Source organism: Zeus faber, assembly GCF_960531495.2.
Source record: "Zeus faber genome assembly, chromosome: 7".
NCBI classification, from domain to species: domain Eukaryota; kingdom Metazoa; phylum Chordata; class Actinopteri; order Zeiformes; family Zeidae; genus Zeus; species Zeus faber.
In genome coordinates, this window is record NC_137203.1 from 32,296,906 (window position 1) to 32,320,074 (window position 23,169).

General features: G+C 47.1%; 1 protein-coding gene across 1 annotated transcript in view; it reads left to right on the forward strand.

Moving 5' to 3' along the window:
- Nucleotides 1–6,745, forward strand: part of ccdc125 (coiled-coil domain containing 125) — a gene marked incomplete at both ends in the record, with an annotated part of 29,682 nt that extends 22,937 nt beyond the window's left edge. Inside the window, one exon of the mRNA XM_080004331.1 lies at nucleotides 6,572–6,745. Coding sequence (XP_079860457.1) covers nucleotides 6,572–6,745 — 174 coding nt within the window. The remainder of the gene's footprint in view (nucleotides 1–6,571) is intronic.
- Nucleotides 6,746–23,169: the final 16,424 nt, after the last annotated feature.

Consider the following 23,169-nt stretch of genomic DNA (forward strand, 5'->3'; position numbering starts at 1 on the left):
TGGTAAACAACCGCTGGTGTAACGCCAACAACACCAAATTCCTCTCCCACTCCTGCTCGCCGAACCTGGAACAGCTGACCATACTATGCCGTCCATTTTATCTCCCCCGGGAATTCAGCACGGTCATCATTACAGCAGTTTATATCCCACCGCAAGCGGACACCGACGCAGCTCTGTCGGTTCTGTACGATGTGTTGTGCAGATTTCAGAACAGACATCCCGACGCGGCTGTGGTAGTGACTGGGGACTTTAACAGGGCCAACCTTAAAAAAGTTCTGCCGAATTTCCACCAACACATCACGTGTGCCACCAGGGGAGACAGAACTCTGGACTATTGTTACACTCCTTACAAGAACGGATACAAGCCAGTCTCGCTCCCTGCTTTCGGGAAATCAGATCATGCCGCGATCTCGCTGCTTCCTGTTTACAGGCCTCTGATCGCGCGGGATCTGGTGATGACGAGGGAAGTGGAGCGGTGGACGGACCAATCGGAAGCTGCGCTTCAGGACGCTCTGACTGACGTAGACTGGGACATGTTCCAAACAAGTTCAAGTGACGTCAGCGAGTTTACGGAGGTTGTAGTAAGTTTTGTGACTACGCTCGCGGATGAAATCGTTCCCACGGTGAAAGTTCGGATATTTCCAAACCAGAAACCATGGGTTGATAAATCCATCCGCTGCGCTCTGAATGCTCGTACGGCCGCTTACAACGACGGTCTTGTATCTGGTGATATGGACAATTACAAAGCGGCGTCATACAATCTGCGGAGGGCGGTGAGGGACGCCAAACGGACGTACAGAGAGACCATAGAGCTGCAGATGGAGCGGGGGGACACAAGATGCTTGTGGGAGGGGCTGCGAACAATAACAAACTACAAGAGCAGCTCCTCCCCAGCCACGAGTGTGGACGCCTCCCTGGCCAACCAACTGAACTCCTTTTATGCGCGGTTGGAGTCTGGCAGCAACACCGCTAGCTCGCCGGCTAATTGGAGTTACACCGCTGGGGATGAGCGCGCACTCTGTGTCCGTGCACGAGGTCAGGAGGGCTTTGATGCGGGTGAACACCAGGAAAGCTGCGGGCTCAGACGGCATATCTGGGCGAGTACTGAAGACCTGTGCTAACCGGCTAGCTCCGGTGTTCACCACAATATTCAACATCTCCCTTGCTGAATCAGTGGTCCCGTCCTGTTTCAAGAGGTCCACCGTCGTTCCTGTGCCGAAGATCGCCTCTCCAACCTGCCTGAATGACTACCGTCCGGTGGCCCTCACCTCGGTGGTCATGAAGTGTTTCGATAGGCTGATTAAGGATTAAATCTGCGCCTCCCTCCCCCGCACCTTGGACCCGTTGCAGTTCGCGTACCGGCAAAACAGATCCACGGATGACGCGGTCTCCCAGGTACTGCACACCACGCTCACGCACCTGGATGGCCAGAAGGGGGCCTATGTGAGAATGCTGTTCATCGATTATAGTTCAGCTTTCAACACCATAGTCCCCACCAGACTGGCTGTCAAGCCGATGGAGCTCGGATTGAATGGTCCGCTGTGCACCTGGATCCTGGACTTCCTCACAGGCCGCCCCCAGGTGGTCAAGGTGGGGAAGTACATGTCAAGCTCCCTCACCCTGAATACAGGATCCCCCCAGGGCTGCGTCCTCAGCCCCCTACTGTACTCCCTGTACACGCATGACTGTGCGGCCAGGTCCAGCTCCAACACCATCATCAAGTTTGCTGACGACACCGTGGTTGTGGGCCTGATCACCGACTGCGATGAGAAGGCCTACCGCGAGGAGGTGGCTGACCTGTCACTCTGGTGCCAGGACAACAGCCTCCACCTGAACGTCAGCAAAACCAAGGAGCTGATTGTGGACTTTAGGCGTGGATCACAATCGAGGACGCACGCGCCCTTGTGGATTAATGGGACTTCTGTCGATAGGGTGAGCAGCTTCAGATATCTGGGAGTCCACATCACAGAGGACTTAACATGGACTGTACACACGGACACTCTGGTGAGAAAGGCGAGGCAGCGTCTCTACCACCTCAGGCAGCTGAGGAAATTCCGGGTCTCGGTGAGGATCCTCAAGTCCTTCTACTCTGGAGCAGTGGAGAGCATCCTGACAGGCAACATCACTGCCTGGTTTGGGAACTGTACTGCCCAGGACAGGCGGGCCCTGCAGAGGGTGGTGCATTCAGCTGAACGTACCACTGGAACTACCCTCCCCCCCTTGCAGGAGCTATACACCAGGAGGTGTAGTAGTAGAGCCCGCAGGATCATGAGGGATCCTCATCACCCCAACAACAGCTGCTGCGGTCAGGCAAGCGCCTCCGCAGTCACGCAGCGAGAACAGAGAGACTGAGACAGAGTTTTTTCCCGCAAGCCATTAGAACTGTCAACGCTGACCTCACCAGGGGTCCTAACTGAGCCATACACTAGGCTCCACTACCTACTATACTGTATGTAGCATACTGTACCGCATACTGTGTCACTGTTCAGGGTTGTTCATGATGCCGTATTGCTGCGCCGTACTGTTGTATACTGTGCTGTATTATCCCAAACACTACCTCACTCTATTCACATTCACATGCCACTTTAATTCACATTCACATGCCACTTTAAATGCACATATCTGTATATACATAGGCATATTCCTTCTATCTATTCCATTTATTTCAATTTATTTTTATTGTATTTTATTCTATATATTTTTATCTTATTCTATAAGTATTCAACTTACTGTATTACGTTTTAGGAGTCAGTTCGTCGGTCTATTAGAAAGGAATTTTCTACTTTTATTTTTTATTTTTTTTCCTAGGACATATTGTGTGCTATCACCGGGTGCGTTGCATTACATTTCACTGCATATATGTATGAAAGTATGTATATGTATTTTGAATCTTGAATCTTGAATTTGATTTCACGTACTTTACAGTCTTAATAGAAGTAAACATAGTCGTCATTGTATTTCCAGGTTTCTTCTAAACCTCTGTTAAAAATTTGAGCATAAAACAACCAATGTCTTCACTTTAGGAAAATCCTTTTGTATTTGTATCATAGAATAAATCCTGAATATTTGAAATTTTTTCATTTAGAATTAGAAGATTTATTTCAAACACTTCGCACAACATCTGTCTTACCCCGCTCTTAGGAACGTAGATCGAGCTGGTGCCCCAGAGTCTACCAAAGGACGGTTCTCTAAACGAGGGTTTTAGTGTATGTCGCCTCCGTCATCAATGGTCCACCTGGACCTGTCGACGCTGTCCTGTTCCGTGACGCCAGATTATGTTACAGAAATTAAAGGGTTGCTTTAATCTGCAGTTTGTCAGTCGGTAGTTTTAAATTAAGAGGCAGACAGACGCTGGTTTTTACTTGTACAAGGGTCGTGTCAGTGATGTGCTCTCGAGCAGCTCTCTGAGTCAAACAGTTTATTTTCAGGGAGTCAGAGAATATATGATCAGTTCGACATCTGTATATACATAGCCATATTCCTTCAACCTATTCCATTTTATTTCAATTTATTTTTTATTGTATTTTATTCTATATATTTTTTATCTTATTCTATAAGTATTCCACTTACTGTATTACGTTTTAGGAGTCAGTTAGTCGGTCTATTAGAAAGGAATTTTCTACTTTTTATTTTATTTTATTTTTGTACTTTTTCCTAGGACTTATTGTGTGCTATCACCGGGTGCGTTGCATTACATTTCACTGCATATATGTATGGAAGTATGTATATGTATGTGACAAATAAAAAATCTTGAATCTTGAATCACAAATACAGAGAATATTTAGTCACCTCGACCTCACAGGTATAGAGAATAATTGGTCAGGTCAAGATAAGGCAAGCTGATGCAGGCTGATGTTTTGGTTGTCGGGAGAGACATGGATGTACCTATTGCTAGTGGGCTTACAATCATGCACCTGTAGTGCCAGAACCTATACATCAGGCCTTGGGGCCCGATGTATAGGTCCTGGCTGATAATAGAGAACTGTTTGCCATTGATTAGTTATTTCCAACATGCGTCGTAATCTGTGTGGCATTAAGGTCCATCATATAGGAGCGTGCAGTGTAGGGGCAGCTATGGTTCGCAGAATCTTCCCAGTTTGGGTCGTACCCAAACTTGTGTCAGTGTTGACGCAGCGCCAACTTGTGGTGTCAGTCTTAGCCAGTACACTAGCGGTTGCTCCCAGTTGTTGTTGTCCGTCTGTTCTATCATGGGCATCATGTCTGTGGGGGGATCTTCAGAAAAGTCTACATACAGCCCATCCGCTGTGCACATGATGTTAGCTTTGAGAGGGCACAGATGTCTCTCTCCAACAGATTGATGGGAGTGTTTGCGGAGTATTAAATTGGGTGACTATAGTGCATCCTGCGATCAGCATTGGGACTGGCTGTGTGAGGGGTATCACTTGTGTTTTCCCAGAGAAGCCTATTGTTCTGACTGACGAACTGGAGAGGGGGAGACTGGAGCCGTTTTTCCTAATGCATGAGTACGTCGCACCTGTGTCTCTGGACACTGCTAGTATTGCCAATTTGGAGGTGGGCCTTTCTCGGTAGACATCTGGTTATCATGGGTTTGTCACACCCCCAACACACATTGTTCAGTTGGTAGCTGTCTGGTGGATTTGGGTTGGATTGGGAGTGTCTTGTGCTACAGGAGGAGGTTGTGTTCCATCCCGTTGCATCGGTTGTCCTCGCATCATAGGCCTCCCTAGTGGCATTGTTCGTCCTCTGCCTTGCATGGGACGGTAGTTGTCCCCTGTGGGTTTAACATGTATGTGAATTGGCGGGAGCAGTGCTGCGGTAGGGTTGTTCACTGGTGTTGGCGCTGGCTGGGGAAATGTGCATTTGAGGGGGAACCTGGTGTACCACAGGAGCTTGGGGCGTTGGTGCTTCAGCGTTCTGGGTTTGGATTGTCATTATTATGGAGGCTTGGGTCTTCATTTTTTCTTTCTTCTGCTTGCTCAGTTCTCCCAGCTGCAGTTGGGTCAGTTTGTGGGCCAGTTGTTTGTTTAGCTCCTCTGCCTCTTGTTTTTTCTTCCTGCAGTTTTCCACATGGTGGACAATGTGTTCAGAGAACATGGGTCAATCCATTTTCATCAGCCCCACAAGGTTATTCAACCGTTGGTGCACTTCCTGTGGCATCACCTTCTTCACCATCAGCATGAACAATCGTTGCATGGTGCTGTTGGTATTCCTGGCGCTCCCTGTCTATCTTTCCACTTGCGTTGGAAGGCGTGTAGGAACTTTGATGGACAGTCCTCATCCTTCAGAGTTTCTCCCTCTAGCTTGGATGGCTCCATTTTCTCAGGGTAATGTTTTCTTAGCTCTGGCCATATCTGGTTGCAGTGTCCACTAAAACCCACGTCGTCTACATTTTTGCCGGTCACCACTCTTGACAACATCGTTCTGCGGAAGATTTCTTCTGTAGCGTGTTTCCCTGCTGCATCAGCGGAGCTTTGATGTTTCCCAGGGCCAGTGTTCCTTCTGCCGTGCTTTCTTCCAACGCCATTTGTTCACTCCTTCGGTGAGGGCTGGCAGTCGGGTCGCTAGGCCCACCATGTCCATAAATGACCATGGCACATGGCGTTGTTCGCGTCCAGGTCATTTGATCACTAGGGGGTACATGTTTTCCCCTTCTTTCTCGTCGTCATGCCTGTTGGCCATTTGGCACAGATGATTTACATGACCTGAACTCTTTTTTCCCTATAAAGGAGATTGGACAGAAAATGATCTTAATCATTGTGTAACCACGTTAACATTCTTCCCCAGGTGATTGTGCAAAGAACGATACTACTCCAGACTCGAGGAGATGTATAATAACATAGTTCTATGTTTAAGCTGTCTTTCCATTTTGCTGAGTGTGGATGCCCCTAGCAGCTACCGTTAGTGTTGCCCCAAGCACAGATTCCTATCGTGTATAACTATTGTTTATTCCTTATTCCAAGATTTATTGTTTGGCTTATGGGTTGATCCTCTTGCATCCCAAAGAAATGTGTTGTCAGATTCTTTCATTCAAAAGATGTATTTGTGTGTGATTTTGTCTTCTTTTATTTCAAGAAGACAAACATGAACGTAATACGGAGATTGAAAGAGACGGATTGTAACTTTCGGATTGTAAGTTTCAGATTGTAGAATAGGGTTTTGAACGCCTCATGATGAAGAGGAACGCCCGCCTCTACAGCGAACTAACAGAAAGCCTCACGACAATTCCCCGACCAATGGGAAACGGCCATAAACTAAATTTACTTTCTCCAGGTTTTAGCAGAAATTTGGTGGCGCCCAACTAAAATATAAATATTGATTATAGGTCCTATCTACGCTACACATTCTACAGCGCAACTATCCTGGATTACCACGATTGCGCCTGATCTCAAATCCTTGCCAAATCACCCTTGAAAATCACGTAATGTGCCCAGTATATATTATGTTCCTTACATCGATATAAGTCCATAGCCTTATATTGGTGTAAGGAACATTATACAGTGGATGTGTGTGTTTCTGTGTAAATGCATTTGTGGATATATGTTTGACAAATGGATATGTTTCACATATGTGTGTGTTTTTGTGCACACAGCTTGATGTACAATGCAGGAGGAGAGAGGAGGCCCTGATGGTGGCTGACTCATTCCGCATTGCCTTTGAAGAGCAGCTACGGAAACGCAGCGAAAACTTCCTGCTTGTGGCCGAGGCTCACGCACTCAAGTCCCGCCTGCGCAGTCCGGACGGCAAGTCAAACAGAATCACATAACACACTGCCACCATTACTCCCCTGAAGCAGCCTTTACACTGAATCCAACAACGGATCCGGTCTTAACTTTTCATAGATGTAAGACGGAGACCCTTCCAAGGAAAACAATGTTTTGGGAACCTTGTTTGTCGTGTTTAAGACCTCTTGGCTAGTCACATCCTATCATTTTTAACCACGATGGTCTTCAACACAAATTATCTTAATGGCTGTCAAGATTTTTTTAAATGATCTGAGTGGATACAGATTCAACCAACGTGACATTGGTGCAGGGCAGTCCTGAAGATAGTCGACCATGATTCTATTCGACTTGAATCAGATCCTCCACCACCACTCAGACCCAAGTGCTTGTGAATAATAACAATAATAATAATAGTATATCTTATTATTATTATTATTATTATTATTGTTATTTATATATGTTGTTATTGGGTGTGTTCTGTGTTCTCACTGAACAAGAGTGTCACTGCAACGGTTCTCAGGGTGTGAGGTTTCAGCATCTTCCGTGGACATGAGCCCAGCGAAACTGCCTTTTTTCCACAAATTTCAAACCATTTTTTAATGTACTTGGTGATTTTTTCAATCATTCAAATTTATCTATGTGGTTAAGAACACATTTTTCTGTGGTGTGGCTAATTCAGAACACATTTATTTTTACTTTGAAGGACTTTAATATGATATGAGAAAATAATTTCTCGAGTGTGACATTTCAATTTTCATTTCTACATTCAAGAGTTTGATTCTTTCCATGTGTCCCATTTTTAACAGCAAGGTTAAAACTTTGCCCAAAGTTTGAGAACTTTGTCCAAAGTTTCAACATTTCTTGGGTTTACAAACGGGATGTGAGTAAAATGCAAATTATGTCAACATTTTTGGGGAAAAAGATTGTTGTATTTTTTATTTTTTTTTGTTTTTATCCAAGGTGTAAACAGGAGTTCTCCAATCAGCGTGGCGCAGAAGCTGAGGAGCATATTATCATCGAGTGTAGAGGCTAAGACGTGTGACAAATCCGAGACTCTGCACAGACTTTTGGACTTGGTCAGTCTTCTTTTTCCACCCTTGTAATCCTTAAGTAGGGAACTGCAACAAAGCCCAGAAATGTAATGTAGTAACAGTTATGGCAAGAGAATATTCTGTCACAGCCCTTTTTAATTTTGTCCCCTACAAAATTTCGTATTAGGTATTAAGTGTTGGTTTCTCCTGATGATTGCGTTGAAATTCAGATTGAAAGGTGACTCTTGGCAGGCCAAATCTGCCCAAGTGTGCTTAAATAAGGTATAAGTCAGCGAGCAATCCAGGTGACGCATTAGACAAGGAATATGTTTCTCTCTGAAACCCGCCTCAAAATGAATATCCAATTGTTTTTGGAGCAATTATCTTGTCAAGGAGTCCAATTTGTTTTTACAGTTCCAACCTGAGCTCATTGAAACCTAAGACGTGGAGTGAATAATGATGTAATGTGAATAAATTCTTGCTCTGCTGATTTTCTCTTCCCTTTTATTTAGTTGAACGACAAGGACGAGGCTCTGGCACACCAGCGGAAGGTGAGCCTCATGCTCGCCCGCCATGCTGAGGAGCTAGAAAGTCAATTAAACTGGGAAACCAAATTTCCCCCAAAGTTCCTAGAAACCCCACTGTCTGAGGACAGGCTAACGGAGCTGTCCGACACGCAGCAGCGGCGAGGCTCCCTAGAGCTTCTTTCCGAACATTTATCAGAAACCGAGACCCCACCACAGGGGCTGCCGTGTGTTGGCCGCGGAAACAGCCAGGAACAATAGACTCCAGTTCGCAGTCAGAGGAACCAGAAGACACTCTGTGTGCTCCAAAACCTGATCACAGGAACCGTTAAGCTCTGAGTCTTGAGGAGGAAAAAGTCTAAATGACCAAAGAACCAACGCCTCACATGCTATGGTATAAATGGTTATTCAGACCTAAATCAATTTAAGGAAAAAAAAAAACCTGACTAAGTGAAGTCAAACTGAAAATATGAGCAATCTTGCTCTTTCCCCCCCTTTTTTTTGGGGGGTGGGTGGGTAAAATAACCAATATTTTAGGAGGAAATACCCCTCACCATCCAGACCTGTAAATCTCCTCTCTGCAAAACCTCTCAACTATAAAGGCTGGTGGAGGATCAGTCACGATTGGAAATGTACTGTAGGTGTAGTTTCTATGGCTTCCTTTAGGGGTTGCTAATTGTCACTGGCACCTGTCAAGGGAGTGTGACATATTAGGTAGCAAGTGAACAGTCAGTTCTTGAAGTTGATGTCTTGGAAGCAGGAAAAATGGGCAAGCGTAAGGATCTGCTGCTAACGTCTTGGTGCCAGATATGAAGAAGTCTTGTGGAGTCCATGCCTCGACAGGTCAAAGCTGTTTCTGCAGCAAGAGGAGGACCTACACAATATTATGCAGGTGGTTTTAATGTTGTGGCTGATTGGTGTCTATCCCATCTATAGTAAATGTGCCGGATTTTTGATTGAGCAATTGAATCTGATTTGCTGTGCTGGTTGTCATTGAAAATATGCCGCCAAAACAGCTCTGACCCGTCGAGACATGGACTCCACAACACCTCTGGGAGTGTCCTGTGGTATCTGGCACCAAGACATTAGCAGCAGATTCTTTAAGTCTTGTAATACAGTTTTCCCACTGATGACAAATGCCGGATGTTAGTGGGTGTTACCGGGATTTTGGCACCCCTCTTCGTTTCTGAGCTACATTATTTACAGTTTTATACAGTTGTATTCTGTTTGTCTTTGTTATTTGGGTACCAGGATTTTGTAAATTCACCTGTAAATAAATAGCCACCGGATGACTTCAACATGTTTCTTGCTTCTGCCTCCTATTTTTGACACTAAGCACAACCCTACACAATGAATAATTACATATATAATATCCAGAGACAATAGATTTGTCTACAAGTTGCTACCATTTTGGACCCCCAAAGTTTAAACTGTGGTAGTTGGGAGCCCAGACAAGGAGGGCCAGAGTGGAACGCTGAAGATGGATGACGCTTCTATCTGTTCTGGCCTCAAAAACTTGGAGAAAAAAAACACTGGAACCGAGCAGAGTCGGATGCGGAAAGGTTTATTGTGTATCTGAGAGTCAAGTACAGCAATAAACAATGAGAAGAGCTCCGGAGCCCGGCTGAAGAAATGTACTTTATGTCCCCCTTATACACCCAAAATGTTCCCTCCTCCTAGTAAATGCCCTGCCCCTTTCAGTGCAAGGAACAAACAGTCTTGTGGGGGGTGTCCCAAGGAACCAATCACAGTCTTGTTTCTAGGGAGTTTTTTCACTGTTCCTGGAATACTTGTCATGTTTCAACATAACGTAAAATGTCTAAGTCTAAAGGCGCAGTGTGTGTTTCTGTATACAGGCTATTATGTGTTTGCGTGCATGTCTGCCTTTGGGTCAGGAAAGGCTCATAAAAAAATATTTTACACAGGCCTGTCATAACTAGCTACCACCACTGACAGATACAACAACTTCAATAAAACTACACAGCACCCCTCACACAGGAAAAATAGTCAATAATACATATATAAGACAGAAATGGCTTTCATATGTCATTGTCTCACAGCAGTGACCTTGCTTGCATTCATTACCCACACTCCCTATCTGTTTCTGTTACACAGACTTATGTTTCTGAACCAGGCGACCATGCAGGAGGTCAAAACAGATTTATTAAAACTTCTGTAAAAGGGTGCTGGCGAGGAGTTGTTCTGGGATGCAAGAACTCTTTGTTGAGCCTTCTGGAGGTGTAGTGGTCCTGATTCAATGAAACATCATTGAAAGATGCCCACTTAATAACCTCAGTAAAATACTGATTGCCACATAATAATGAATGTTGGTTACCAAGCCAACCAAGCTGTTTTGAGCTGCGGGTTTATGGAGATTAATGGCGGCACTACCTAAGGTACTCTCCTTAAGTCTGAAGTTGTTTGGCTGGACTGGTCTTCTGTGTGTACCCTCCTTATTACCTGGATTACTCCGTATATAAAGGCTCTCCTCAAGGTGAAGAAAAGGGCCTTTAAATCAGGAGACAAGGAAGAGCTGAAGGAGGTACAGAAGCAGCTGGGGAGGAAGATCAGAGAGGGGAAAGACAGCTACAGAAGAAAGGTGGAGGACCAGTTGCAGCAAAAGAACACCAGAGGAGTCTGGGGGGGCCTCAAAACCATCTCGGGCCCCAATGAACCAGACTCCCAGGCTGTGGGGGATCAGAGGTGGGTGAATGATATACACACACAGGAGTTGACCATCACCTGTCTTCCTGGATCCTGTACTACCTCACGGACCGGCCACAGTTCGTGAGGTCTCAGAACTGCGAGTCTGACATGGTCATCTGCAGCACGGCGGCCCTGGTGGAACGGTCTTGGCACCTTTCCTCTTCACCCTCTACACTGCAGACTTTATGTACAGCTCAACCAGCTGTCACCTACAGAAGTTCTTTGATGACTCTGCAATCGTTTGCCTCATCACAGATTAAGGCCGACAGGGAATACAGAGAACTCACCATGGACTTTGTGGACTGGTGCCAGCGGAACCGCCTCCAGATCAATGCGGGGAAAACCAAAGAGCTGGGGGTGGATTTCCACAGGCGCAGACACTCCACCCCGACATCGGTGAACATCCAGGGAATGGATATTGACATAGTGGAATCATACAAATACCTGGGTGTTCACCTGAACAATAAACTGGACTGGACTAATCACATACATGCACTTTATATGAAGGGTCAGGGCAGACTCCATCTGCTCAGAAGACTTAAGTCCTTTTGAGTGCAGGGGGCTCTACTGAGGACCTTCTTTGACACCGTGGTGGCATTAGCCATCTTTTTTTGAGTAGTCTGCTGGGGCAACAGCCTCACCACAGCTGACAGGAAGAGCTTGATAAACTGATCAAGAAGACCAGCTCTGTCCTGGGGGGCCCCCTGGACCCAATGTGGTGGTGGGAGAAAGGATGATGATGGCTAAGCTGTCATCCATGATGGAGAACAAATCCCACCCCATGCATGAGACTCTGACGGCACTGGAGAGCTCCTTCAGTGATAGGCTGCTTCACCAAAAGTGTGGGTAGGAGCGCTATTGCAGGTCCTTCTCTCCTGCGGCTGTCAGACTGTATAACCAACAGCCTAAGCCAGTAGACCACGCACACACACACACACACACACACACACACACACACACACACACACACACACACACACACACACACACACACACACACACACACACACACACACACACACACACACACACACACACACACAGAAAAATCCAAGTGCAATTTTTTTATATATATTAAAAAAAAAAAGAGAGAAAGTGCAATTCCTGATCTGCAATGTGTCAAGATATGTGCAATACACATAGTACTCTGGTTCCTATTTATGCTTCTGCTGTCCCCTTTTTACTGCTGGAACAATGTAAATTTCCCCGGTGTGGGACTAATAAAGGTTTATCTTATCTTATCTTATTATCAGTACAAGGTTTTCAACAGCAAAACCTGCATATGATTGTATGCTCACTACACTCAAATGAAATTACATGGCAAAACTATCAAAGTTTTTCAATAACCTCTTAAGCTACTTAAGAAGTTAAGCTCCTTAAGCTGTTTTAAAAAATGGCCGAACAATAAAGGGAAGTGAGGGAACCTGAAGGATAATCAGGACATTGTGGAAAATGGTTTCCTCTGACCTGTGTTGTCTCATGGTATGTCATTTCTTTCTGCATATCTTCACTGTCACTTATATTGTGTTGTTCTTTGTGTATGGACAATAGGAGCAAAACTCAAGGAGAAATTCAGGATGTCATGAGGTCGTGAGACTGAATGGTAGAGTTACCTTGTTCCTAAGTTATCTCATACAAAGGAAAAAGCCTGAACAAGCTCTTTAATGCCAAAAGGCAGGGAGCTGATGATGACTGTACAGTAGCACAAAAAATGGGGTGACTGCAGGAATTTATGTCCCCACCTTACATTCTCCCCAGATAATCAGTTCAAGGTTTTGGGACCCCCCAAACAATACCGATATTGCTTACTCCTGGCCAATGTGTGCATGCTGCTGTAGTCTGATTGCAGTCATATAATCCATTGATGCGCTAATGGGAGAAAGATGAATAACCCTCTTTAACCTTCCCCCACAAACAACCCACTTAGATGCCATAATTATCAGTTCCATTGCCATTGTACAAGCAAATGGTGAAATGATGCAATTATATCTTCAAATGCTCCCATGAAGTTGTGTACTCACCTGTATTAAAACAAAACTTTATGTCCTCAAAATCAGCTGTAATTATATCTGAAAGAAACAAAATTACTTCCTCAAAAGGTTGTGTGGCAAGTCGTTGCAAGCTTCAAAAATACTCCATGGAAATGTCTTCTCTTCCTATTGGCTGAATGAATTTGGTGCCAAATCACACTTGTGCTTGCCCACTTCACACCAAGAGCGTCATGTCAGTGATTTATTGCTGGAGTGAATAATCAAATGAATACATTTGCGTATTCGCAAATGCCTGTTTTTATCATCGACAGGAACAGAGGAAGGCGGCGCCGATTTTGGTTCTCCATCGGCTCCAAAGGAGGAGGCAGGAGCGGCAACGGGGGTTTCGTCCCATTAACCAGAGGAGGACGCAAGGATATTTCCACAATGTATACAGTGTATGGGTATTTATTGAGCTGTATCTGTAATAAAGTATTTTCTGATTACTTTTTGTTATCACTTATTTGTTGGTTCCATTATTAAATAAAGAAAAACATGCAATGGGTATATTCCTGTACATGTATAAAAAACTATTAATAGGTTAATAATACTTTATACATAAATTTACCGATTTCTCGACTACAAAAAATAATTGACAAGTCAGTTTCAGTTTGACAAAGAAACCGTCCCCCTTCGTGTTCAGCATTCACCTTCCAAAACCGTCTGGCAAAATACACCTTGACAAGGCAAAGAAAGCCTTAACACGGAAGAAATTGCAGCGAAAATAAACACGTTCCAAATACCTCTCTTAACATGGGAAAATTGACCGTCATTAGACAGCCAAAATTCACACGTCAAAATTTTGCGTGTTGACAAAACATAGTCTATTCCTTTGGGTGGCAGCAGAGTTCTAGCCATAACGCTTTCAGGTTGCCTATGGTTTTGAAGAATTTGTAGAGCTACCAAAGGCTATTAGAGAATACATATTTGTATTTTAGTTGTAATTGTTAACCTTTTCTGTTAAATTAAGCCAGCGAGCCAATTTTGGTTGATTTTTTTTTAATTATTATTGAGTCTACAGCTGTAGCCAAGTGTTTTAGAATTTCAAGTGAAGTCCGACCTTTGTAAACCATTGTTTTAAACCAATGTTAATGTTACTTATGGTTTGATTGGGCTGTAGTAGCCTAAGCTACCAACATTTCCTTTTTCAATATGAAATAACATTATCATTGTTGTTCATAGCCTACTGAAGTCGAGTCCAATCAAACAGATCATTTATAAGTTCGGCTTTTCAAAGGTCTATACATTCATATTTTCCTATGTCTTCCCGTATGCCTTTATTTCAGCATCACATGGTACAGACGTGGGTGGCACATAGACCATACATCACCATCTCATGACTATAACCCAACGTCTTCACACTCTCTGAAACACAGGTAGATGCACGTAATTACATACATTGTTCTACTAATATGCAAATATATGCCAAAATGCTGCAGTATTATTGGCTGTGTAAGTAAGGCGTTCATTTTGGCCATCTAAACACACACCATTTCTTCCATCTTAAGGCCTTCTTGCCTTGGAAAGGCGTATTTTCCCAGCCGGCATTGTCACCAATATTGAGAGTCAAGTACAATACAGTACAAAACACTTGACAAATGTGTAGCGTGGCACGCATGACTGCCCCTTGCACGCGACACATTATTGTAGACATGTTCATTTTTTGGTATATGCTACGCCTATGTGACATGCTACCTGCACATGTTCGTTCCCTGCAACGTATGTACAATTCCCATTCAAAATTGGTATACATTGACATACGAAAGTGAGGGAAGGCGTCCATGACACTTTCCACCCCCCATACAGAAAGTGTGTTACTTTCTGGACCTGGAATTTCCACCTCTGCTTGAGAATCATCTTAACCTGGGTTTTAATGAATCATATATTTTTGTTTTGATTAGGTTTGTTTCTATGTTATTGCACAATGTTCCAAGGGATATCTAATCAAATCTAATCTATCAATCTGTCTGTCTGTCTGTCCATCGATTATCTTGACAACCGTTCAGCGGATGTGCTTCACACTAGGTGGGTGTATTGCTGGAGACCCAAGGACATGCAGTGTTGAATTTGGTGCAATTTGGACATGCAACACGTGCAATATTAATTAACATTCCATAAACAGCCAACAGCGAGCCAGCGGGGGGCGGGCCTTCAGGGCTCTGCGACTGAGTAACAAAGAGTGTCTTTCCCCGGTGTATGACTTTAACCGGCAGTTTCATCTTCCATTGTGGAACACAGGACCAAATCATTGCCAGTTTGTGAGACTAACTGTAATACAAAAATGTCTTAGAAAGTCCTAAATTTTGAAAGGGCATGCACCAATGATCAGCTATGCATGCAAAGAGCATCTTAATTTCAGTCCAAATCAATCCTTTTGTTGTTGTTTGTTGATGCCTCTGCAGTCCCTCTAGCACTACCAATAAGCCAAACTTGGACATCTGAAACTTTTTTTCTGCCCAATTCCTTGTTTGGTAAATAACATGAATTGCACACAGAATGTTGTTTTATCTATTGAATGTATCAACGGTGTGGCAATGCGCTTGTCGGCAAAAGCTGCATTTAAATGACTGACAAATAAACAAAGACAAATTATTTAAATATCATAAAATATAATATCATAAATATGAAATCAAATAACCTGGTATTGTTGCTTGCTGTAGCTCAGTTGGTCGCCAGGGGCTGCTGTAGGCCAATAAATAAAAGTAACATTACTTTTTTTTTTTTTTTTTTTTTTTTTACACCTCCATCAGTCATGCTTTTTGGTTTTGACTAACCCACAAAATTTTTATACAATTTATCTTACATTTAAAACAAAGAAAACGTTTTGCTTCGAATTACTGTAGAAGTACCGTCACGTCAACGTCACTTCAACCCTTTGCGTATTTTAAGGGTGTCAAGAATCTATCCAATATATAGTTCATTACCAACTTATTTTGCAATTATAAATAAAAGACATGTTTTTCACGTCCCAAAATATTTTCACATCATGTTTTCCACATGTGGTGGTGGTGAAGAAGTGAATAACATAGCCATTTTCATTATTCCCTTCCATTATCAGTAGTTGAGTTCACCTCAAAAAGCCCCTTAGTCTGCCAAAATACCCAATCTATTGGTTGCTGAGACCCGTGTTACATCTGAACAGCTGGTACCACTCATGCACGGCACCTGCGACAGGACATACCTGTCGTTGCAAGGGATTTAGTGGACTTGTCACGACCAAGGCTAGGAGAGACCCAAACGCACGGCACATGGAGACGGGAGACAGACAAAGGATGTATTATAAGCCCACACGGTGGAGCTGGCCGGGGGGACCCGGTCAGGTAGGGATGGAGCAGGGCTGGGCAGGGATGATGATGACCGGGAGGAGGGGTCCAGGATCCGGGTGGAGAGAAGGGGAACTGGGCTGGATGGAGAAGGACAGACAGCCTTGGTCAACGAGCGGAGACAAGCAGGTAAACTGGGCTGGATGGAGATGGACGGACAGACTGGGTCTACGAGAGAGGACAAGCAGGTAAGGGGAAGACGAAACAAAGAGACAGACTAGAGACTTGAAACAAGCACTAGGCACTAGGAATTTGGAACTAGGAATGGAGCCAGTAGCTGTACAACTCGGGTAAGCTAGTTGACGATCTGGCAAGGAATGACTGGGAAGCTGGAGACTAAATACTGTGTGGAGTGATGCAGGTAATTGATCCCAGGTGTGTGCAATTGGCTTGAGGGGGGAGCTGCAGAGAGGCAAGAGCGGCCTCTAGTGGTGCTGGGAGGCCGTGGGCCCAACAGTACCCCCCCCTCTACGGACGCCCCTTGGCGGACATCTGGAACTGGCAGGGCGAGTCCGATTTGAATCCCGGATGAGGGAGGCATCCAGGATCTGTCTCCGGGGGACCCAGGAGCATTCCTCTGGACTGTACCCCTCCCAGTCCACGAGGTACTGGAGGCCCCTCCACCCGCGCCCCACATCCAGCAGGCGCCACACTGTGTAGGCCGGGTGACCGTCGATGGTGTGGGGGGGTGTTGGGGCCTTGGCGGGGAGGGAGAGAGGGCTGGAAACCACCGGCTTAAGCAGGGACACATTAAAGGTGGGGTGGACACGGAGGGAGGGAGGGAGGGAGACGGAGGCGTACGGCACAGGGGTTGATGATTGACACAATGGGGAAGGGACCAACATACGGGGGAGTGAGTTTTCGGGAGTCCACCTTGAAGTCCTTTGTGGAGAGCCATACCATCTGTCCAGGGACGTATGTGGGTGCGGGCGCACCGTGCGGGTTCGCCTGCCACTGGGACCTGGCAGAGGCCTGGAGTAGGGCAGAGCGGGCCCTGGGGGTGGAAACCGGAGGAGAGACTGACCTGTGCCCCCAGGGCCAAGCAGAAGGCGCACCAGACCTGGGAGGTGAACTGGGGTCCTCTGTCCGACACCACGTCTGTCGGGATGCCATGGCGGCGAACACCTCGGCCACCAGCAGGTCCGCGGTCTCCCTTGCCGATGGTAGTTTGGGCAGGGTGAGGAAGGGGGCCACCTTAGAAAAGCGGTGCACCACCGTGAGGATGGTAGTGTTGCCCCGGGATGGTGGGAGACCGTTGACAAAGTCCAGGGCAATGTGGGACCAAGGACGAGTCAGGATGGGTAACGGGCGGAGGAGGCCGGAGCGGGGTCGGGTGGAGGTTTTGGACCGGGCACAGGTGGGACAGGCAGAGACAAAGGACCGGGTGTCAGGGAGCATGGTCGGCCACCAGAAGCGCTGGCGGACGATGGCCAGGGTGCGGGTGATCCCAGGATGGCAGCTGAGGCGGGAGGCATGGGCCCACTGCAGAACCTGGGAGCGTAGGGAGTCAGGGACAAACAGGCAGTTAGGGGGTCCGGTACCCGGGTCAGGCTGTTGTTCCTGCGCTTGGATGACAAGGGACTCTATCTCCCAGGTGAGCGTGGCAGAAAGGCACAGGGGTGGAAGGATGGGTTCTGGATCCCCTGTCTTCTCCTCTGGCGCAAACACACGGGACAGGGCGTCAGGTTTGGTATTCTTGGTACTTGGGCGGTAAGATAGAGAGAAGTTAAAGTGGGTGGAGCTTTCCGTCGGTTGAAGAATGCTGAGACAGTACCGCTCCTATCCCTGTGTCCGAAGCGTCCACCTCTACCACGAACTGGAGGTTGGCGCCGGGCTGGGCCAAGACTGGGGCAGACGAAAAGCGGCTTCTGAGGTCGAGGAATGCGGCCTCGGCCACGGGGTCCACTTGAAGTCCACTGCGGTTGAGGTAAGGTCTGAGAGGGGAGCTGCAATACGGCTGAAGTTTCGGATGAAGCGCCGGTAGAAGTTTGCAAACCCGAGGAAGCGTTGGAGCTGCTTCCTATTGGCTGGGGTTGGCCACTCCATCACGGCGGCCACCATCTTGGGGTCCATCTCCAGCCTCCCTCGGCCAATGATGAGTCCTAGGAAGGAAACGGAAGGAACATGGAAGACACACTTCTCGGCCTTAACGAAGAGACGGTTCTCCAGGAGCCGCTGCAGCACCAGGCATACGTGTTTAACGTTGTCGGAGACGGATTTGGAGAAAATCAAGATTTCGTTGAGGTACACAAGTTGAGCATGTCCCAGAGGACATCGTTAATTAGGGCCTGGAAGACCGCTGGGGCATTTGACAGACTAAACGGCATTACCAGATACTCAAAGTGTCCGAGCGGGGTGTTGAATGCTGTCTTCCATTCGTCCCCTTCATGGATGCGGACCAGATGGTAGGCGTTGCGGAGGTCGAGTTTGGAGAAGTGGGTGGCACCCCGGATTGGGACGAAGACTGAGTGCATCAGGGGCAAGGGGTACTTGTTCTTGACTGTGATGTCGTTGAGTCCCCTGAAGTCGATGCAGGGACAGAGGGTCTTGTCCTTCTTGGCAACAAAGAAGAACCCTGCGCCCAGCGGAGACGACGAGGGGCGAATGATCCCGGCAGCGAGAGAGACGTGGATGTAGGTTTCCATGGCCTCCTGTTCAGGCTGGGAGATGCTATACAGGCGACTGCGGGGGAGGGGGACGCCTGGCAGGAGGTTGATTGCGCAGTCGTAGGGGCGATGAGGTGGTAGGGATAGCGCGCCCTGCTTGCTGAAGACAGGGGCAAGGTCCAGATATTGTGAAGGAACCGATTACAGGTCAGGGCTCTTGGGGTCCCCCGGCGGCGCATCCCGCGGCCGGGTTGAGGCCGAGCAGAGGCAGCGAGCATGGCAGTGTGTGCACCAGGAGCGCACGCTGTCCGAGCGCCAGTCCATCTGAGGGTTGTGGGTCTGGAGCCAGGGGTACCCCAGAACCAGGGGGTTCAGTGGGGAATCAATGAGGAGAAACTCAAGGACTCACGGTGGTTGCCGGAGAGTAGCAGCTCGAGGGGGGCCGTCTTGTGGGTAATCCAGGTCAGATGTGACCCGGTCAGCCCCTTGACCTCGAGCGGTGTGGGGAGGGACGGGTGTCAGCCCTAGCTGGCGTGCTAGTCCCAGGTCGAGAAAACTCGCATCTGCCCCGGAATCCATGAGAGCGGAGGAAGAGCGTGTTTTACACGAGAGGGTAGCTGGGAGCAGAGAACGGGAGAGAGGGTTGGAGCTGGAGCGACCGGAACGTAACCCTAGCGAGGAGTCGCCCTCTCCCGGCCGGACCGGGCAGGTGGCTCGGAGGTGTCCCAGCCGGCCGCAATACAGACAGGCGCCGGTCTGTATTGCGGCGGGCTCGCTCTTCGGGGGATATCTGGGAGCAACCGAGTTGCCTGGGCTCGGCATCGGAGAGAGTCGGGGGACTTCTGAGGCGCCAAAGAGCAGTGGGTGCTGGAGACCGGGGCGTGGCCGCCCAGGCGGGAGGCACGGGCTGGGGTCTCGCCCCCTCCCTCTCGTGCCAGTGCTCCCAAAGCCAGTTGTCCAGGCGGATGGCGGTCTCCATCCAGTTGGTCCAGGTCCGTGGGCTCGTACCGGCGCGCCAACCCATCCCGCAACTCGTCGTTCAGGGCACGCTGAAACACGTCCTGTAGGGCTCCGTCATTCCAGCCGCTTTCTGCGGCTAGTGTCCGGAACTCGACGACGAGGGGGGAGGCGCTACGGGGACCCTGGCAGAGGGAGAGAAGTCTTCTGGTGGCCACCCTGCCGCAAACTGGGTGGTCGAAGACTCTCCTCATTTCGCGGGTGAACAGATAGTAGGAGAGACTCAAGGGGCCCCCCTCACTCCAAACCGCGGAACCCCAGCCAAGAGCCGCCCCTCTCAGGCAGGAGATGAGGAATGCGATGCGGGTGCCATCGGAGGCGTACGACGATGGCTGCTGTTGAAAAACCACCGCGCACTGCACAAGGAAGGCGCGGCAGGTCCGAAATCGCTGTGATAGGGCTCTGGAGCCAGAACGTGGGGCTCAGGGGGGACGAGAGAGGCGCTGGGAGCCCTGGCGGAGGGAGGAGGGAGGGCCGGAGGAGCAGGGGGGGCCACGGGAGCCGGAGGAACCTGCAGGCTGCTGACGCCCGCGGAGATGGTATGGAGGTGTTCCGCGATGTCCCGGAGGGCCTGGTCATGTTGACCAAGCAACACCCCTTGGTCCCGGAGTGCGCAGCGGAGCGCCTCTGTGTCGGCTGGGTGCATGTTTTCTTGGCCAGACCGTACTGTTACGACCAGGGCTAGGAGAGACCCAAATGCACGACACGGGGAGACGGGAGGCAGACAAAGGATGTTTATTAGCCCACACGGTGGAGCTGGCCGGGGGGACCCGGTCAGGTAGGGATGGAGCAGGGCTGGGCACGGATGATAATGACCGGGAGGAGGGATCCAGGATCCGGGTGGAGAGACGGGGAACCGGGCTGGATGGAGAAGGACGGACAGCCTTGGTTGACGAGCGGAGACAAGCAGGTAAACCGGGCTGGCTGGAGAGGGACGGACAGACTTGATCGACGAGAGGAGACAAGCAGGTAAGGGGAAGACGAAACAAAGAGACATAGACTAGAGACTTGAAACAAGCACTAGGCGCTAGGAACTTGGAACTAGGAATGGAGCCAGTAGCTGTACAACTCGGGTAAGCTAGTTGACGGTCTGGCAAAGAATGACTGGGAAGCTGGAGACTAAATACTGTGTGGAGTGATGCAGGTAATTGATCCAAGGTGTGTGCAATTGGCTCAAGGGGGGAGCTGCAGATGAGGCAAGAGCGGCCTCTAGTGGTCCTGGGAGGCCGTGGGCCTAACAGGACTGGGGCTTATTCTACTCTCATGGTTAAAGCAAAAAAGCCCATCACAATTCCACATGGAAAAATCAACATCTAATCACATGTTTTCATGTGAATGTGTTGTTTTGTACCTTAAGTATAATGGTGATTAACATGCCTTTTTGTGTTCAGACAATTTTTTACACCTGAGAAAACACTCCTTACTCTCTTTTCAGCAACTCTGGCTGGCATTATTGCTCAATTTAAATTGCATGTATGCAACAAAATACCCAGCATGTATTTATTATACATGTATTTAATATGCATGTACTTAACTTCATGTCGATAGAAGGCTTTCTTCCCTAATGCCTGTTTTTCAAAACAAGCATTAGAATCCTAATAAAATCCTAAAACTTATATTAATTTGGATATATTATTAGGTCATTAAAGGTATACTTTAATATATCTAATATAATATATCTAATATAACTATTATCAAACTACAAGCCCCTTTAAGTGTAATTATCTTTAACCAGGTGTCATAACTGGTCAAAGATAATTACACTTAAAGGGGTTTGTAGTTTGCTATGACAATTTTTTAATTTATTTGTTGTTTATTTCGGGGGAAACTCCACAAAACATCCATGCCATTCAGAGCATTATTTCAACACATATGGATGTATCCCAAAACCCTTAAAATTCACAGCTGCCACTGTCCACTTCCAGATGTTTTTGTCTGGAGCCTTTTATAGTTGCCCTTCCAATTTTATCACAGAAAAGAATATAGGGTTCTGACTTCCCTCTATACAGTATAGTAGATACAGTCTATTTTGGCTGAAAAGTTGGGTTTCAGGAAATAATTCAACCAATTGTCCGACTATGCATGGCTTTCCAACTTGCATCATGTCCCAGTGATGCTTAAATCCTAACTGAGTAAGGCTGCGCAATCATCAAATTGAATGTATCTTTCCCCCCGGGTTGGCTGTGATAACATGATAGCACCAGTAAGTACAAGCTAAACAATCAGTTCTCCTGTTCATTGTCTTTCCAGGATGGAGTTATTTTTCTTTTAGTAAAAGGGGTTTCAACTGGCCATAGCCAATAAAAAGGATGATTGTCAGTGAACATTTCACATATGATGGACACATATGTGTGAGTTCCAGTCTATTTGAGGAATTGAGGGTTTTAAAGGGGTAGGGTTAGGGTTAGGGGTTAGGGGTTAGGGTTAGGGGGTTAAGGTTAGGGGTTAGGGTTAGTGGGTTAAGGTTAGGGTTAGAGTTAGTGGGTTAGGGTTAAGGAAAGGGTTAGGGTTAGGGTTAGGGGTTATGTTTGGATTAGGGTTGGGTTAAGAGTTAGGGTTAGGGTTTGGGTTAAGGGTTTAGGGTTTAGGGTTAGGGGTTAGGGGCTCGGGGTTACGGTTCAAGATTCAAGATTCAAGAGGTTTATTCGTCACATACATATACAGTGGGGTAAAAAAGTATTTAGTCAGCCACCAATGGTGCAAGTTCTCCCACTTAAAAAGATGAGAGGCCTGTTATTTTCATCATAGGTATACCTCAACTATGAGAGACAAAATGAGAAAAAAAAATCCAGAAAATCACATTGTCTGATTTTTAAAGCATTTATTTGCAAATTATGGTGGAAAATAGGTATTTGGTCAATAACAAAAGTTCATCTCAATACTTTGTTATATACCCTTTGTTTGCAATGACAGAGGTCAAACGTTTTCTGTAAGTCTTCACAAGGTTTTCACACACTGTTGCTGGTATTTTGGCCCATTCCTCCATGCAGATCTCCTCTAGAGCGGTGATGTTTTGGGGCTGTCGCTGGGCAACACAGACTTTCAACTCCCTCCAAATATTTTCTATGGGGTTGAGATCTGGAGACTGGCTAGGCCACTCCAGGACCTTGAAATGCTTCTTACGAAGCCACTCCTTCGTTGCCCGGAACGTGTGTTTGGGATCATTTTCATGCTGAAAGACCCAGCCACGTTTCATCTTCAATGCCCTTGCTGATGGAAGGAGGTTGG